At 35.6% G+C, this 19,735-nt stretch overlaps 1 protein-coding gene across 2 annotated transcripts in view; it reads right to left on the reverse strand.

Moving 5' to 3' along the window:
- Positions 1-19,735, reverse strand: part of LOC127834961 (serine/threonine-protein kinase PAK 1-like) — a 49,697-nt gene that overhangs the window by 23,831 nt on the left and 6,131 nt on the right. The window contains exons 2-5 of one of the 2 annotated variants that reach the window (XM_052361115.1): positions 15,755-15,822; positions 12,603-12,670; positions 3,035-3,144; positions 15-174 (exon numbers count right to left, since the gene is read on the reverse strand). In XM_052361115.1, coding sequence (XP_052217075.1) covers positions 15-174; positions 3,035-3,144; positions 12,603-12,670; positions 15,755-15,816 — 400 coding nt within the window. In that variant the 5' untranslated portion in view covers positions 15,817-15,822. Of the gene's footprint in view, positions 1-14; positions 175-3,034; positions 3,145-6,270; positions 6,543-12,602; positions 12,671-15,754; positions 15,823-19,735 lie in introns of those variants that run through there. The other variant, XM_052361116.1, reaches the window with a different exon arrangement.

Genomic DNA, 19,735 nt, shown 5'->3' on the forward strand with positions numbered 1-19,735 from the left:
ACACAATCACATACTAGGAGGTTTGATGTTTGTTAAAAACTTTGAGTCGTCCTGCTTTTTGGTGGAAGATTCGTAGAAATTCAGCACGTCCAAGACGGTCTGCGGGTTCTTTTTGCGCTCTTGCAGGGAAATCTCTGACTGCGACAACAGACGGGCCCAGGACTCCGGCATACCCTGACAAAAAAAAACCGGTACACATATCTTGATTTTACAATTTGCGTCCTGGGAAAACTGGGCTTAATGCATGTGCGTAAAGTGTCATCATAGATAAGCCTATGCAGTCTACACAGGCTAATCAGGGATAACACTTTCTGCCTAAACTGAATTTGTATTCAAAAGAGACTTCCTTAAAAGGAAGCGGAAAGTATTGTCCCTAATAAGCCTGTGAGGACTGCACAGGCTTATCGTGAAGTATTATATACTTTATGAACACGAATTGAACCTGATTTCGTAAGAGGGTGGCTCAAATATAGAACAGGCTTTGTTACTATTAGGATTGCATAACAAAGACGTGCATGGTTGCTATGTTAACATGCACATAAAAATAAATAATGGCACTGTAACAAAATTAGCTGGAGAGCTTTATTGCACATGAATGATATATGGGCCCATAGAAATAATCTACACTGAACTTGAACGATAATTTTCCTCTGCAGCTTAAATTAATATAATGATTTGCAAGCCACAAAAATTTATGGATAAATATAGTATCATATTCTAAATTTTGCATTTATTACTTTGTATTTGCTTTTCAACTCAAGTGGGCTGACTCATACAGCCCTGTGGATGTAAACACTTTGAATATTAAAGAAAAGTCAGTATACACGCCTAGCATGTCATGGTTTAAAGCCACCATTGACAAAACAGTATGCATGATTCAATATTATATCTACTCGGAATTACAGCACGGCAGCTAAAATTCAGTCAAACAAACAAATTACGTGTAGATTCCTGAATGGCAATACACATCTCCAATTAATTAAGGCCAAGTAATGTAAGTTTTCAAATAAAATTGTAACAACCCAATCCCATATTGCTATATTTTAATACCATTATATAAGGAAATACTTGTTTATCAATAAGTGTATCTAGGTGTTTCCCCAAATGCTCAGAAAAGATGATATAATTACTGAAAATCAGGTTTCACAAATTCCCCTAGAAAATATCAGTTCCTTTACAAAACAAAAGAAACAATGGCTCCAGACTGCCATATGTCTGCATGTTTTGTTTTACTACCACTTAATAAGGTCTCACAGAAGGTATTACGTTGAGAACTACTTGGTAATTTATAGGTAATTTGGAGAAGGTAAATAAAGGCACCTTTCTCCGACATAAACAAACAATCAATTCCAAGAATGCCCTGCTGACAAGTAACAGAATTTTCTGGCACTTAAAATATCAGAAATGAAATTGAGCGGCCCAAATCTAATTAGTTCTTATAACATTCTAGTACCAAATGGCATTTATTCCTAATCGTGACTGAAATCTTCTCCTTGTGCAATTCACTAGGGAAAACCTTTGAGAGCCAGCCATTAAGACTGGTACCTAATAGCCTCTCAGCTGATTATAAGGATCCAGACAAAGATAAAAGCCAGGTACCAGAAACATACATGTATGCAAAGACTAAGTGTAGTCCTGTCATAAGAAAAATATAAATGGCAAGCACTATCTATCAGGATTAACCCTTTACCACTTAGATATGTGTTTTCATGCATTAGTAGTCCCTTAGAAAGTTAAATTTAATTAAAGACCTTTCTTACTGGAAGTTGTAAAGGCTTCATTTCTAATCCTTTTATACTGATGAGCAGCAAACAGCATGAAACCTGAACAGACTGCGAGTTACACGCAGGCTGTTCTGGTTTAATGCTGTTTGCACATAGCCATTTTCACTTTGATTCTTATGGGAGAAAGGGTTAATGGAATAACAGGAGTGAGATTTGGGAACACCCCAGGGGATAAAAATAACCCATTGAACAAAGGTCTTCATTATTGAACATCAAAGTCCATCAAAATAAAGAACTTTTCTAATGCAATCTAGACATTCGAAATGAGAAACTCAGCTGACAGAAGGAGGAATAAAACCCCTATTCTTATGCAATCTAGACATTCGAAATGAGAAACTCAGCTGACAGGAGGAGGAATAAAACCCCTAAATATATGAGCCTGGTTTTGGGAAAGCTGGGCTAAATGCATGTGCATTAAGTGACATCCTAGATCAGCCTGTGCAGTCCACACAGGCTCATTAAGGATGACACTTTCTGAATAAACTGGATTTCCGTATAGAAGGGACTTCCTTAAAACAAAAACTCCATAAAAGTCATCGCTGATAAGCCTAAGCGAACTGAACAGGCTTATCTGATATAATATGTTCATGCATATAGCCTGCTCTCCCCAGAGGGGGCTCATATATTGAACACAATGCTTGAGAGAATACAGGCTGCATCCCAGGCTCTAATTTAAGCATTAAATTCCATTGTGATTGATAACAAAATCATGGGCATTAACATATTCATGATCTCCTTCATATAAACAACAGTACAACATGTTGTCATTTTATTTAATTATTAACAAGCCTACCATGTGAAATACAGTGATTGGACAATATTGCAGAGCTTGTCATTTGTCAAAGCTTCTATCATGTACAAGACCTGAGGCAACTTGAGAGGAATAAATACAATAAAATCATTTATATACTTCTGCATGAAATTTCCTGGTGTTTTTTAATGACTTTGTAGTGCACACTTGAATTCATGCTTAACTTACTTCGGAAAAAAAGAGGAGTTTGAATTGGTCATAAGCCTATGTGTTTGAATTAAAATCGTGAATCAGTCAACCCACAAAATGAATGAAAATTGATGTCACATAAATATAAATGATATTACTGTTTTGCTCTTTCACATATTAAACATCCATGTTTTCATAAATGCCAAATCTTCAAAGATTTGCTGATAAACCATGACAAAAATGGAAACTATATCTGAGAGAAAATGTACGTTAGGTACCCATTATTCTCTAAGTGCCATTTCCAACTTACCGTGAATTCACCTGTGAGAGGATCAAACCCCACATGGACAGTGTGCTCGAAGTTCAATGGGGAGGAGATGACTGGCTTGTCTGACTCCTTAATCTTCGTCATCTTTGAACCTGAAAACATACAATGTGCAGCACTGTATTCATTCAGTTACAATGTGCAGCACTGTATTCATTCAGTTACAATGTGCAGCACTGTATTCATTCAGTTACAATGTGCAGCACTGTATTCATTCAGTTACAATGTGCAGCACTGTTTTCATTCACATAAAATGTGCAGCACTGTATTCATTCAGTTACAACCCATATATTAGCCTTACACTGGTAACAAGAAACCATCGGAGACGGGTGACGGATTAAAGTTTAATAGAATTCCGGTCATTAATTGCTGAGAAATAGCCCGGACAAAAATTGTGCACAGACGGACGGACACATGGACGGACAGAAAAAGCAGCGACTAAATGCTCCCCCCAAAAATTTAGGGGGAGCATAAAAAAGGGACTTTAAGCATGTGCCTTAAGTGTTGTCCCAGATTAGCCTGTGCAGTCCAGACAGGCTAATTAGGGACAACACTTTTTGCTTTTCCAGAATTTTTTGTTAAAAGGACTACTCTTCTCACAGAAAATCCAGTAAAGGCGGAAAGCAATGTCCGTGATTAGCCCATATAGACTGCACCGGCTTATCTGTAACGGCACTATGCACCATGCATTAAACCACAATTCCCCAGGGCGAGGCTCGTACATTTTACCTTAAATGCATTTAAAAGCCTAAGATCTACTTGTGTAACTGTTTGTGCATAGAACAGAAGAAGAACTTAATGTCTTTTGAAAGTCCTGTGTGTGTGGGTATTGATCCTGTAACATCCTAATCGCTAGGCGGACCATATCCACTACATGTACATCACTACAGCCTTTTAACACTATATGGGTATGATGAAAACACCAGAACAGGTCCCATAGTTATAAAGAATCTCAGTGGAAACAGCTTAAAATTCTCCATTTATTATCCCCCGCCATAGGTGGAGGGATATTGTTTTTGCGTTGTCCGTCCGTCCGGCACTTTTGTGTCCGGAGCCATATCTTGGAAGTGCTTTGGCAGATTTCATTGAAACTTGGTATGAGTATATATATATATATTTATAAGAGGATGATGCACACCTAATGGCATTGTACACCATTTGTTAATATGGTTTTGTATCTTGAAAAAATGCTTTTTTTGTGTCTGGAGCCATATCTTGGAAATGCTTTGGCGGATTTCATTGAAACTTGGTATGAGTATATGGATAAGAGGATGATGCACGCCAAATGGCAATGTACACCATCTGTTAATAACGGAGTTATGGCCCTTTGTATCTTGAAAAAATGCTTTTTTTGTGTCAAATATAACATTTTTGTGTCCAGAAGCATATTGGCGGGGGATATCAATTCAACTAATTTGCTTGTTTATAAGATATTAAAAAAATTTAATACTTCAATTAATAATGTGTTCGCCAAGCCAGAAATATACATGTAGACACTTAATTATAATAAATCAAATAAATGACCCGGTACTGTTGGCAAAAGCTTCCTCCTAGATCTGCAAGTATTTTTTTGACAATAGAAATTGATTTTTTCGGGTAACAATTGTAGCCGTAATGAGAACCTAGTGGACAAGGGCCTTAGCTATATCATGGAACACTTTTGCCACATTATTGTTTTCATATTTTACAGGAGGCTTCAAAGCAAAATTAATGATTGGAAGCAATTCATGGACCCATGAAGGCATACTGTATGCACATGAAACATAATTAATAACAGCACAATCTGCTATGAAACAGCATAAAATGCATGAAAATGTTAATATTCTGAACAGAAAATGTTAAACCCAATGAACCACACCACAATGTGAAATTAATATAATGTCTCATTGTATTGTGCAGCTGCAAGGAAGTGTTGTTAGTGATGTGTGTATACAATCAAGAATATGATACTGTAACATCATTATTATTTGTGGGACACTAATTTTGGTTGTTTTGCCTTAACTCTTTCAGTGCTGGAACCGAGTTTTGAAGGCCTTTGCAAACAGTTTGGATCCAGATGAGACGCCACAGAGCGTGGCGTCTCATCAGGATCCAAACTGTTTGCTATTCTGATAGTATTCTTTGAAAAAAATCGAAAAAAATGCTAATTTTAGAAATTCAGCAGACGACATTTAAGCAGACAAACAAATTTCCCAGCATGCAAAGGGTTAATTGACTGATCCACATATTGACACAAACACATCTGAAAAATCCTCTTATTCCAAAATCAACAAGGGCCGTTTGTAAAACATGCATGCCCCACATATGGGCTGTCAGTTGTAGTGGCAGCCATTGTGTGAATACTTTTTTTTGGCACTGTGACCTTGACCTTTGACCTAGTGACCTGAGAATCAATAGGGGTCATCTGCGAGTCATGATCAATGTACATATTAAGTTTCATGATCCTAGGCATAAGCGTTCTTGAGTTATCATCCGGAAACCATTTTACTGCTTTGGGTCACCGTGACCTTGACCTTTGACCTAGTGACCTGAAAATCAATAGGGGTCATCTGCGAGTCATGATCAATTTACCTATGAAGTTTTATAATCCTAGGCCTAAGCGTTCTTGAGTTATCATCCGGAAACCATCTGGTGGACAGACATACGGACGGACGGACTGACATGAGCACAACACTATATACCCTCTTCTTCGAAGGAGGGCATAAAAATCCACAAATTAACTTGTCCATGAAAAGGCATTTTTTGAAAAGCCACGAAATTTCATGCCAAGAAATACAAATAAGTTTACAGTAATCATAACAGGCAACTGCAATTCATAATGACTCATTGTTGTAGGCAAGTCTTGACAATGTAAACATTTTGCTTTGAGAAAATAAATTCATGTTTTTAGCAATTCAACTCAGGAATGAGATATTTTCAGTTGGTGTTAAAAGAAATTTATATTAATCTTGATATTCACCGAGTCACTCATGAACATGACTTCAGTCAAACATGGTGAGTTACTTGCAGGCTGTTCTGGTTTTATGCTGTTTGCACATAGCCATTTTCACTTTGCTTCTAAGTGGGAAAGGGTTAAGAAGTAGAGTTCACAAAAGAGAGGGAAGTAAATGCATCCAATCATAATAAAAATATTGTATCTGTTAGGCTGAGTGAGAATAGGTTTTTGCTACAGTAAAATCTCAATATAATATAAAATAGTTCCAGTAGGGTTAAATTATTACCTCTGTGTTTGTGTCGCTGAAAAGAAGCAGACAGCCTGCTTAACCTCTTAGACATCTTAATTGATCCTGAGTAAACCTAAGACATCACTTGAATGTGATGGATATTCAGTTTCATATATTCAGATCTCCTCGAACGCACATATTAGTGATTTTTAATATTATAATTCACAATTCATCATAATTAAAATATTATACAAAGAAACAATAAATAATTTAACACAACTGACTGAAGAACTGGCAGGGACTTTGATTCAAAACAATATTTCCCTTGCTTAATTGCATGTTGGTGAGGCTCCAGTGTAAAAAAATGTTCAAGACCACATCATCACTGCCAACACTGTTACCGAAAAAAAATAAAATTATTGCCATGCTCTGTGAAAAGGGAGTTTAATGCATGTGTGTTAAGTGTTGGCCTAGATTAGCCTGTGTAGTCTGCACAGGCTAATCAGGATGACACTCTCTGCCTAAACTTGATTTTTGCTAAGAAGAGACTTTCTAGAAAGGAAAAATATAATAAAAGCCGAAAGTGTTATCCCTGATTAACCCGCACAGGCTAATCTGGGACGACACTTTACGAACATGCATTAAACTCCGTTTCACAGAGCTCATATGCAAACACTTTCAGTTCCACATTTATTCCTCCACTTATAATCTGGAAAATTGATCTGTCAAAGTTATAATCCAACTAAAATTATAGTCCTTATATGCTTTAAAATGCTGGCCCTGTTTCCATTGTTATTTGATTTAATTAAATTTATTTACTTTATACAAAAATGGTAAAATCCTTTGTCCAACATCTGAATTTTAAAGCCATGACATGTACATCATATTTAAAGTGTTAACTGTTCAAGTCAGGGTGATTTTGTTTTCTTTAATTTCCTTCAAGCAGTCTTGAAACTAAGTGTCACAACACCCTATCAAACTAGGAACAATTGCAATCGTACTAAAGGGAGAAACAAACATATATGTATGAGAAGATACATAACATAATTACTTGTAACTCAGAATGCATACATAAGGCGGTTAGGCACTTGGAATCTATTTCCTTTCTAAATTGTCAATATCCGAGTGTACTTGAACATTAACATTTATGCTACACATGGTAAAAAATTAAAAGACTACAGTCAAACTAATGTTTGAACAACTCCTTTTTCATAGGGAAATCATAGACATTTTAAGAAAAAGAAAATGTATAATTACATATATAATCAATCTCTTAAAGAGTCTTGCCCACATATTGTTACATTTTCTTTGATACATTGTAACCCATTCCCCCCATGATGGGTGCAAATGGATGAACAAGGCAAATATTTGTAAAATAACATGGTCTACGGTTATTGTTTTAATGCGTAACAATTCTCCTCATTGATATCCATACATCCATCAAGTTTTATGTTGAAATCTTGTATAATATCTGAGATATGGCCCTGAAAAGCACCATCATACAAAAACTACAAATGGAAAATTACCCTTATTTTAGACAGTGTATGGTTATGGTTCTTATGCATGGCACTTGTCCTGATTGATAGCTATACATCCATCAAGTTTCTTTTCAAAATCTTGTATAGATTCTGAGATAGAGCCCAGAAAAGTTACATCATACAAAAACTACAAAGGGCAATAACTCTTATTTAAGAAAGTGTAGAGTTGTGGTTCTTGTTCATGGCACTTCTCCTAATTTATGTCTATACACCCATGAAGTTTCATGTTGAAATCGTATATAGTTTCTGAGATATAGCCCTACAAATTTTGTGACTTCATAGATACTAATAATAAATCCCAGACCAAAGGAGCAGAAAATAGCAGTTAGTAAATATTTTAGAACTACAAACAGACCCATATATCTGTAAGTCAATAGTCTTGACATTCTGAGTGGTTTGCGCAGACATATTGACAAAACAATTTGGAATGCACAGCAAAACATGCATTATGGATCTCAAGTCAAGGCATATTTTTACCAATGATTTGATAACTGCAAATAAAAGGCCTAAGAGCCCAAGATCGCTCACCTGAGATATATAGAAAATAAACTGTTATGTGCCGATTGTGTGATGTTTGTTTGACAACTATGGTTTTGTATCAAATATTTTTCCTCTGTATGATGCATATTTGACATATTTTAGATAGTATTAGAACACACAAAAAAATTGTACTATAAACATTTTTTTTAAAGTAACTCTCAAGGTGGAGCCAATTTGAAACAAGACTATTGTCAAGCAATATAAGTCCCCTACCGGCACCATCCATTGTCAGAAATTCCAACATAGCAACCATAATTTTTGATGTAGGAACAAAATGAAATGATGTGCATTATGTCCATATTGCCATCTATCCATGTTCCAAGTTTCTTGAAAAAATATTAAGAACTTTTAAAATTATCGCAGGATCCAGAAAATCACCATTTTCAGCAGTATTTCTAGTCTATTTGTTGCCATAGCAACCAGAGTTTTAGACGTAGGAACAAAATGAAATGACGTGCATAATGTCCATATTGGCATCTATCCAATAGAACCGGTAGGGGACTAAAAAAGTCTGATGAAGAGAGACAAGTCAAACTGAACTGATTGTTTAAAATCAATCCCCTTTGTTTCAAAATAAATCTATTTTTAGTCATGGCGACCTTGACCTTGGAGATATTGACGTAATTCTTTCATGCGACACACCGTCCAATGATGGTGAACAAATGTGCCAAATGATTTTAAAATCTCACAATGAATGACATAGTTATGGCCCGGACAAGCTCATTTATGGCCATTTTTGACCTTTGAACTCAAAGTGTGACCTTGACCTTGGAGATATCAACGTTATTCTTTCGCGCGACACACCGTCAAATGATGGTGAACTAATGTGCCAAATGATATTAAAATCTCACAATGAACGACAAAGTTATGGCCAGGACAAGCTTGTTCCACCTGCCCGCCTGCCAGACCGCCCACCCGCCCGCCTACATTCGCCAATCTAATAACCAGTTTTTTCCTTCAGAAAACCTGGTTTAAAACAATGTGGTAGAGGATCACAAAATGATGTTATACACCAAATATTAAACCCCTGACTCTTCTGGTTTTATAAAAGATTTCTTAAGTTATTTACTATAAAAGTCTATATACATCTTGTGACCCCTGGGCGTGGCCAGTTTTGACCCCCTGAGGGGCACGATTTGAACAAACTTTGTAGAAGACAGCAATTTTGTTCCTTCTTTATAAAGTTAAGTACCCGTAAAAGGTCATTTCCTAATTAAGTAAAGGCTACAAAATGCCCAATCACTGTATGCAAAATTCCCAAATGGTAGGAAAATGTCGTCAATTTAAGTCTAAAAGTGCATTATTTGCAAGTGAACAAATAAAAAGCACTGAAACTGAACATGTTGAGCCAAAATGCATGTTTATCAATATTTTTAATTGGATTGTGCAATTAATACGAAGCAATTTAAAAGACCCATTATTCCCAATCTGAAGATTTCATAACACAAATTTTCTTAATTAATAGGTTTGGGCGCTAATTTTCCCAAGCAGTTTGGCACTGGTGCTTTTCCTGGCTAAAAAGTCAATGGAAGACCACCACAATTTTACATCCTTATTACCAAATCTCATGGCCTTTGTTTTTCAGAGAAGAATTGTTTACGTTTTTCATATAAACAATGCAAACAAGTAACATTTCACTGTGGCTTAAGCTATAAATACCTCCTGATTATTAACATGTCAAAAACAGGCAAACATTAAATTGCTGAAATAATTGCTTCAAATAATTAAGTAATTACATGCAAGTTCCACAGCAAACAACAAATGTGTTTGTCAGAAACACTATGTCCCCTTCTGCGCCACTTTGACTCTTTTTTTTACCTTTGACCTTGACCTTCCACCACTCAAAATGTGCAGCTCCATGAGATACACATGCATGCCAAATATGAAGTTGCTATCTTCAATAATGCAAAAGTTATGGCAAATGTTAAAGTTTGACCAAACCAACAGACAGACCAACGTACAGACCAACAGACACGGCAAAAACAATATGTCCCCCACTATAGTGGTGGAGGACATTAAAAACTAACAATTAAGTAAGACAATGCCTCATGAAAACCTTCCCATTTCCAACATATAGAAATAATCATTATGCAAAAGACATCATTACTGCACCATGCTGCCATGAGGCCAACAATATATTTCAATATTTCATAGGAAAATAATAGGAGATAATATTTCATGATTTAGACTACACAATGTAACAGAATTCTTGGAAGAACCTAGCCAGCGATAAGAGCACTGAGTGATATGGAACAGCATTATATACTGGCCAAGTACACACTGTTCATAGTCAGGGAGATAAATCATTAGTTATGATGGAGATATGGTTAATAACGAAACTTGTATGTTTATGAATATGTTTTGGGAAATACAAGGTACATAGGAGGCAAATTCATTTTATGAGTAATCAATAAAAGATGTCTGCATCCAAAGAAATTTACAACTGACCAATGCCATATAAAAGTGTATTTATGTTTTGTGGAATGTGTGTTCCAGTAAAACAATCACTAACTTGGAAAATTGCTAAGTGATATGTAACAAGAAAGGAGGCTATTATTCGAGATTGGGTCACATAAACTTTTTTTGCTTAATTTAGCAAATTATTTGTTACGCCTTTTTTCAGCCAAAAAATGTATTCATAATTTAATATTTTACTGTAATCAATATGTTTTAATTCCAAAGCTTTGCAAAGGCAACTAAGGTAATATTTTTTTTTATAGTTAAACGACAATGAAGTAAACAATAAGAAATCGTGATTTTGTTCTATAGCCTGCACAAATTTCTGTATGTTCAATTCTTACTGCAAACAGGTACTGTTTAAACAGTTACTAACTTACAACAAAAATTCCTAACTGCAAACACTCTCAAATATACAAATAACTTGCAGCCTCCTCACAAAGATAACTCATAGGTTATCAATATATCTTTATACCAGCAAAACCCAACTTTCAAGTACACAAACCCAGAAAGAATTTAGTCAAACCATCATTTCATCTAATGTATCTAAATGTACTGAGCTACAGGCAGTGTTTTCTTTTCTGGCAAAAAAATATTCCTTTGAGATAGAAAATACTCTGCATATTATAACTGATAAGCCATAAGGCTTTCTCTTCTCAAGATATTTTCGTAACAACTAGCATCATTTCTAGGTATTTTCTTAACAACTAGCATCATTTCGAAATTTGAATTTGAAAAAAAAGTATGAAAATATTGAAAGCAAGAACAATAACTTGCATAGCCTATATAATATTTCGCTTAAAATTATATCCCAGGGATTTCAATAGATGTTGAAAACCAGAAGTAAAATGACCCTATCCTTGAAAATTCAGGGGTCAAAATTCTGAGGTAAGGAGGTTATTTGTTTCTGCATATTCGTTTAATAGTCAGAAAATGTTGTTTTGCATTAAATTGAGTGAAAAAGAATGCCAACATTGAAATCCATGCTACCCCAATACAAACTAAAAATGGTGCGGCAGAGGCCGACGCGTATCCCCCCGCCGCATGATTGACCCAGGGGCGCCCCAGGGTTGGAAATGGGGCCATGCATAAGTTAGATTGACCGTATTGTCATAAGAGAGGTTCAGTATCAATTTGAAGTAAATCGGTGTAGAAATGAAGAAATTATAGTAAAAAGGAAATTTTGGGTGGGTTTGACCTATGTGGGTGGGGTGCCTCAGAGTTGGTAATGGTGCCATGCATAGTTGCGATTGACTGCATTGTCATAAAAAAGGTTCAGTATCAATTTGAAGTGAATCGGTGTAGAAATGAAGAAATTATAGTAAAATAACCTAAAAAAAATAGTAAAAATCTCTGACCCGGCCCCACCCCAACCCCCATAACTTTTGACCCAGGGGGGGACCTCAGATCAAAATTCCAAATAGTGCAGGGTCGCACATATGCTCATAGCTAACATGTGTGTATGTTTCAAGGTTCTAGTGCTTATAGTGTAGGAGGAGATAGTGTCCAGGATGGACAGAGAGACAGACGCCAGAGATAACCACAATATCTCCACGCTTTTCAAAAAGCGTGGGGATAATTATACTGTTTATTTATTTAAAAAAAACACTGGTAATACATGCACAAACAATCGACAAGTATATACTTTTTAGGACTAAGTAACTCAGTTGAGAAGATTTTGCCTCAAATTTCATAATTGCACATGTTAACAATATCAAATCACTTAATATTTTTAGACAATTGTGATGTCTACAAACCGGAATTAATGAAATGTCCAATTATTTTGTTGCAGTTAAATAGTTCAGCCTGAAACAAACATACTTAACCCTAACATAAAACTAATTTTTTACATACTTTTTGGTGTTTTCTTTTTTGCATCTGGTTCCTTGGGAAGAGGTTTGTTTTCTTGTGGCATATTTGTGCTGAAATGAATATACAAAATAAAACGCAAGATCATGATCGTTCAACGCAAGGGTGGGAGGACATACATGTATGATTTACACATCACATATCCTATATAGTCATGTCATTCAGCAACAACTAGAGAAAGGCATACATGTATATTTCTGACTTAATTGACTATTAGTTTTGTTTTACGTCTTTTGCTGACAATTAAAAAAAAATGTTTACATATGAATAAACCTATCTAATTCATTCAGTTATATATACTTACATGTATCTATCATTATATTAAGTTATTTTGGTACATGCATATAGTAACAATTCAGTATTTGCTTTAACATCCATGTGTTAATGCTTAATTTAGTTACACAAAATTAATGTTTGAGACGATACTCCAGTTTTTTTCTTAAGATTCAAAAGAATAGGGGAGATGACAGATTAAATAGTAATGGAGAAAGATAAAATAAAAATAAAAATGTTTCATTCACAAGACATGCGATATTTGATTTCTTTACAAAAAGTCAGTGCCAGTTAATTACGCTGACGATAGAAACAATATGTTGTTGTGTGATATAAGCATGAGAAACGCCCATAATGCCAGGTTTAAAACATCCCTTATTTCCTACACTTAAATCATACAGTTATGTCCCTTTTATTTGAAATGTGCAATTAATATGTCGCTGGTCATGAACAATTAATTGTCAATTTTGTGGAGAACAAATCCATGGTTCAAACAGAAATCTCAAACCTAAATTCAAGACTTTTCAAGGACTTTTCAAGGCCAAATTTTCATTTTCAAGGCCGAGAACCGTACGTTAGTTTCCTTTAAAAACTGCATTTTTAAACCAGATTAACATAGTAAATATCTACTTTTTTTTATTTGCTCAAACACATTACACTTATTCCACAATAACTCATACATGTTATTTCTAGTTATTACATAGAAATACAGGTTATACATCCTTAACTCGATGAGTCTCACATATGTACAGTACAGCCAACGCGGCACAAACATAATCCGCGGCTACGCCACGGCCAGATTATAAGTTCGCGGCCGCCGAATCGTGTGTTCACGCGGCGTATCGCCGTGGCAATCGGCATCGATCCGCGCAGAGTCTGTATTAACCTCGCGTGCTTTCGCGGAGTAAATCCGCCGCATACGTACGCGGCGGATCGAGTGAAAAGATATCCACCTACATGTACATATATGTATGTGAAGCGTAGAATTAATTACGCGCAACTATACATGTTTCGTTCGATTATCATTATTAAATTTGTAATCCGAGACACACTTCCAAATTTTAATGCTAACGCAACCTTTGGCAAATTCTAGCGTCAAATAAACAGTGCTAAAATATCCTTTGTTTCATAAAAAGCGCGCGAAAATTATGCAGACATGTAGAACGTCATTTGGAAAGTTTGGGTGTATTTTGTGTTGTATAAATACATGAACATCACCTTAAGCGCGAATCGCGTGTTCAGTTGAAAAAAAAGCCCCAATTAGACGTTATTTCATCATCTCTATAAATAGTAACACATGCCAATTGTATTTGATTCTTAAGGAAATATCGAGAATGTTTGTGTATCGTAAATATTTACCAGCATTTGATTTAAAACTGGAATATACAGAATTATCGGGTAATTAGTAGCGATACTAACTGTATAAAATGAACAAAATATAATATAATATATACGCGGCATCGACTCGTTTCGCCTTGGTGCCGCGGATCGCGAAATACGTTTGTTCCGCATTGAATGTACTGTATTTACTTTTAAAAGTTATTACAAACAAACACATTGTCTCTTTCTATGCTCACACAGACTAGTTCATTACATTTGAACAGCAGTCAGTTACTATAACATTTTGTCTTTAACAGAATTGATTTCCTTTTCCAGTTCTTCCAGCTCTCTCCTCTTATTCAGTTAACCACCCTGGTTTGAAACGACACTTCCCCATCCCTGCATTTTCACTCGCAAAAATTGATCACAATGGAGAACCTCTGACGTAGTACACATAATCTGTGACGTGTACTGCACATAACGTTTCGTACTAAATAGTGTACGAAACTTATATTTCATATTCAACTTTTTTGCGCGAAGGAATTTATGATAAATTTTCATATTTCCCTTAAGAACGACTAAAGTAAAATAACTAAAGCGATGATTAAAGTATTTTTGAGCATAAATAAACATTTTTAAGGCTTTTTTTACATGAAATAAGCACTTTTCAAGCACTTTTTCAAGGCCAACCTTTGTTCAAGGGCTTTTCAAGCCTTGGACTCGTTTTCAAGCACTTTTCAAGCCCTGTGCGAACCCTGCAATCTAAAGGGTCTTCAGTTTCCACTAAATAAGGTTGGGTTTTCCGAACACGGAATTTGTGTAGGCCTCCAGCAATTTTTTTTTGCTAATTGGGAAAAGTACCTGTACCGTACCAATTGGGAACAAGAGATGTGTTTGTCAGAAACACAATGCCCCCTATTGCGCCACTTTGAAGCCATAACCTCGACCTTTGACCTTGAAGGATGACCTTGACCTTTCACCACTCAAAATTTGCAGCTCCATGAGATACACATGCATGCCATGTATCAAGTTGCTATCTTGAATATTGCAAAAGTTATGACCAAGGTTAAAGTTTTGGTTAAAGATTTGGGACACACACACACATACAATGACAGACAGGCCAAAAACAATATACCCCCGATCTTTCAGTCCGGGGGCATAAAAATAAGCGCGTAAAACCCTTAAATTGGGAAAATTTGCATCTTAAAATCTTCATATTGTGAATTATGAGTTCTTTTAATTACTTGGTATAAATTGCACAAACCAATTCAAATATTAATTTACTTGCATTTTGGCTTAAAATCATTTAAATGTTACAGTGCTCATTTTATTTGTTTGTTGGTAGATAATGCACTTTTGGAACGACAACTTTTTTCTTCATTTCTTAAGACAGCCATTGGGAATTTTGTAGTTTTTTCTTAATTTGGAAAGTATCTATTACAGGTACTTTATAAATAAAGAAGGAAAAAATCGCTGACCTCATTTAAAGTCAGATTTGACTTTAATAGGCCTATTGTCAAGACAGAGTATTGAGTAGCTCTTACCTGGTGCTTGTAAGCCGGACTGGGGGCGCTGGCGGTTTATCTTTATCTTCGAAATCCGACATTATTGCCTGTATACAAGAAAATAATAAGAATCTATCTCTGGAAAACATGGTTAAATGCATGTGAGTAAAGTCATCCCAGGTTAAACAGTGCAGTCCAATCAGGGACGACACTTTCGACCTAAACTGAATTGTTGTTTATAAGAGGCCAAAAATTCCATAAAAGCAGAAAGTGTTGTCTCAGATTACTGGGATGACATTTAACGCGCATCCATTGATCCAACTTATCCAAGAATCCGCCTCATATACATGTAAATACACAGATAGACTATATATAGAACCAGTGACTTTTTTACTTAAATTTGTTACAGCCTGTGTCATTTGAATTGGGAAAATTACTGCGATAAACCGTGAAAGAAGGAAAAATGTGTGATAAGCCATGAAATTGGGAAAAATTAAGCATTATAAATAGGATTATAAGTTACAGAATTTATATTGTTTTTAAGTGCATGATCAGGGGGTTTTCAAGAAAAGAAATCTGGTCAAATTGGGATTTTTTAAATCAATAAAAGTGGCAAATTTAGGAATGATTCATGGACAAAAAGGACTAAATTAAAGTTATATATTTTGTAGGATGTTTATCAAATAAAGTTGAGATCTAGAGTTAAGAAATCATAATTAAGTTATAAGAGACTTTTTTCTTAAAAAAAAAAAAATCTTTTTTTTTGGGGGGGGGGGGGGGGGGGGGAATTGGGCTTTTTTGGGAAATTTTGGTCAGATTTGTTGGGAAAAAACGTTGATTTTTGTGATTGGGAAGCAGCCGAAAATCGGCTGTAATTTTGAGCAAAAAAAAATCACTGAGAACTGCTCTTAAGTTCTACTGTAAGATAGCAATTATTTATTATAACTAATCAATTACTGCTGAACACATATACATGTTTCCATTATTTGAGTTGAACGCAACAATAGAATAAATACACAGTTGAGGTAAAAACAAATTAAGCAGAAGCACTACATGGCATCAATTAAACATTCTTTGTGCTGGGCTTCTTATATCAATGATATCTCCAGGTAATTCAATAGGATTCCTATTTAAAGAGTCATGACTCTTGAGCTTCAAACTTCAAGAGTCAAATTTATTTATCCTCTTGCTTCTGTTCCCTGTTGACATAGCCTTAGGAGACATGTAATTTGACTGTTAACTTAATCATACGTGTAAGAAATCTCAACAAATATAAATCAACCAAGAAGTATTTGAATTAGACATTCCTTTTCTTAATCCTTATATTGTGTACTTTAAATTTAAGTTTCTTTTTTTCAAATTCTAAAAAAAGTGAAGTTATGTTATAAAAAAATTGAATTCCTCATCACCTGTTTAAGTTAAAATAATATTTTAGCCTGCATCTTTTATCATATTTTAACAACTAGAAAACAAATAATGATCTTTCATCAAATTAATGACATTGAAGATGTTCAGGACTACTTTTTCGTTTTTGCAGAATTCTACTTTTAATCTTTAGACCATATGTCATTTAATGTTTTTTATGAAAAACACTTTCATTTGACTCCCAACTGCACTTTTTTACTGTTCTGCTATATATGTATATCATTAAATATGCATATTATGATGTCATTGTATAACCACACTGTAGTGTAAACAGAGCTGTAGCTCCGCCCAATTTATTAAAAAATTTGGAGTGCTTTTCTACTAGCTGAAAATTTACACCATATAGGGGTGTCAATTGTCCCAAATGATTTCCGGAAAATTGGTCAGAGGTCTGGGGCAATATTAGGGGATAAAGGGCTGAGCAGCAACCCCTACCCCCCTCCCCCAGTGTCAATTTCAGGTTAAAACAAAATTCTATTGCTGTGACTGCATACAATGAAAACCAGTTACCTAACAGATATGTCATCAATATATAATTTAGTTCACAAATTGCTTAACAATATGGTATTGCAGTGCTTTACTTTGCTAATCAATCACTTAAAATATTTCAAGATGGCAGAAATTTGCAACGTTTTGTTGATTGTACATTTTTGTATGAATTTATCTTCGCTGAAATGCACTACATTAGCCGATTTTTAACAATAATACTTGATTATGTTAAAAACCATATAAAACCTGATCGCCTTGTAAAATTATCAGTTAAATTTCAAAACATACGGGCCTAATTAAGCGCCACTTTGGAAGTAGCATTGGCTCATTTATTAATGCATCTCAAAAAAGAGGTGGCGCCCGTCATAAATGGCCTTGAACAAATGCTATTGATGCCATATTAAGATTCAGTAATAAACCTTTTGATTAAAATTTGTAAGTGATGACAATGTATTCACACAGCGCAAAGTACAATTTATCTATAACCAAATATGTAGGGTAAACTGATCGTAAGTCGGACGCGATCTAGAGTCGGACATTTTTGACCTCATATATATAACAATGCAATGTACACAAATCCTGTTAAATTTCGATCACTTTCCGTACTTTGAACCTTTCTATCTCAAGAGTTACCGTTCGTTAAATCGTGATGTAAATCCGGTCTTTGCAAGGTCGTCTCCCATAAATAGTATAACGCAGTAAAATTTGAAAAAGAAAAGCGACGAGAAAAGCGAGTTTTGTTTTACTTACGGGATTGAAATCTCAGCGAAAACGCAGGTAAAGTTTTCATAAGGTGTACAGATCAAACCTTTGAAGTTTTTTACTTTGATTTTAACATATATTGCATCATGAAAAACAGGTTTGTATACAACAAAACATTAAAAATATGAGCCTTTTTATTATCCCCACGCTTTTTGAAAAAAAGGTGGGGATATTGTGGTTATCTCCGCCGTCCGTCCGTCTGTCTGTCTGTCCGTCCTGGCCACTATCTCCTCCTACACTAAAAGCAATAGAACCTTGAAACTTACACACATGGTAGCTATGAGCATATGTGCGACCCTGCACTATTTGGAATTTTGATCTGACCCCTGGGTCAAAAGTTATAGCGGTTGGGGTGGGGCCGCGTCAGAAATTATCACTCATTTTTTTAGGTTATTTTACATTTACTTCTTTATTTCTACACCGATTCACTTCAAATTGATACTGGACCTCTCTTATGACAATACGGTCAATCTCAACCATGCATGGCCCCATTCCCAACCCTGGGGCGCCCCGCCCACATAGGCCACACCCACCAAAAATTTCCATTTACTATAATTTTTTCATTTCTACACGGATTCACTTCAAATTGATACTGAACTTTTGTTATGACATTAGGGTCAATCTCAACTATGCATGGCCCCAATCCCAACCCTGGGGCGCCCCCCCACATAGGCCACACCCACCAAAAAATTCCATTTACTATAATTTTTTCATTTCTACACGGATTCACTTCAAATTGATACTGAACTTCTCTTATGACATTAGGGTCAATCTCAACTATGCATGGCCCCATAACCAACCCTGGGGCCCCGCCCACATAGACCACACCCACCCAAAATTGCCTTTACTATAATTTCTTCATTTCTACACCGATTCACTTCAAATTGATATTGAACTTCTCTTATGACAATACAGTCAATCTCAACTATGCATGGCCCCATTACCAACCCTGGGGCGCCCCGCCCACATAGACCACACCCACCCAAAATTGCCTTTTACTATAATTTCTTCATTTCTACACCGATTCACTTCAAATTGATACAGAACCTCTCTTATGACAATACGGTCAATCTCAACTATGCATGGCCCCATTACCAACCCTGGGGCCCCGCCCACATAGACCACACCCGCCCTAAATTGCCTTTTACTATAATTTCTTCATTTCTACACCGATTCACTTCAAATTGATACTGAACTTCTCTTATGACAATACGGTCAATCTCAACTATGCATGGCACAATTACCAACCCTGGGGCGCCCTGCCCACATATGTCACACCCACCCAAAATTGCCTTTTACTATAACTTCTTCATTTCTACACCAAATCACTTCTAATTGATGATG

The sequence above is a fragment of the Dreissena polymorpha genome, chromosome 6 (assembly GCF_020536995.1).
Source record: "Dreissena polymorpha isolate Duluth1 chromosome 6, UMN_Dpol_1.0, whole genome shotgun sequence".
Lineage (NCBI taxonomy): Eukaryota > Metazoa > Mollusca > Bivalvia > Myida > Dreissenidae > Dreissena > Dreissena polymorpha.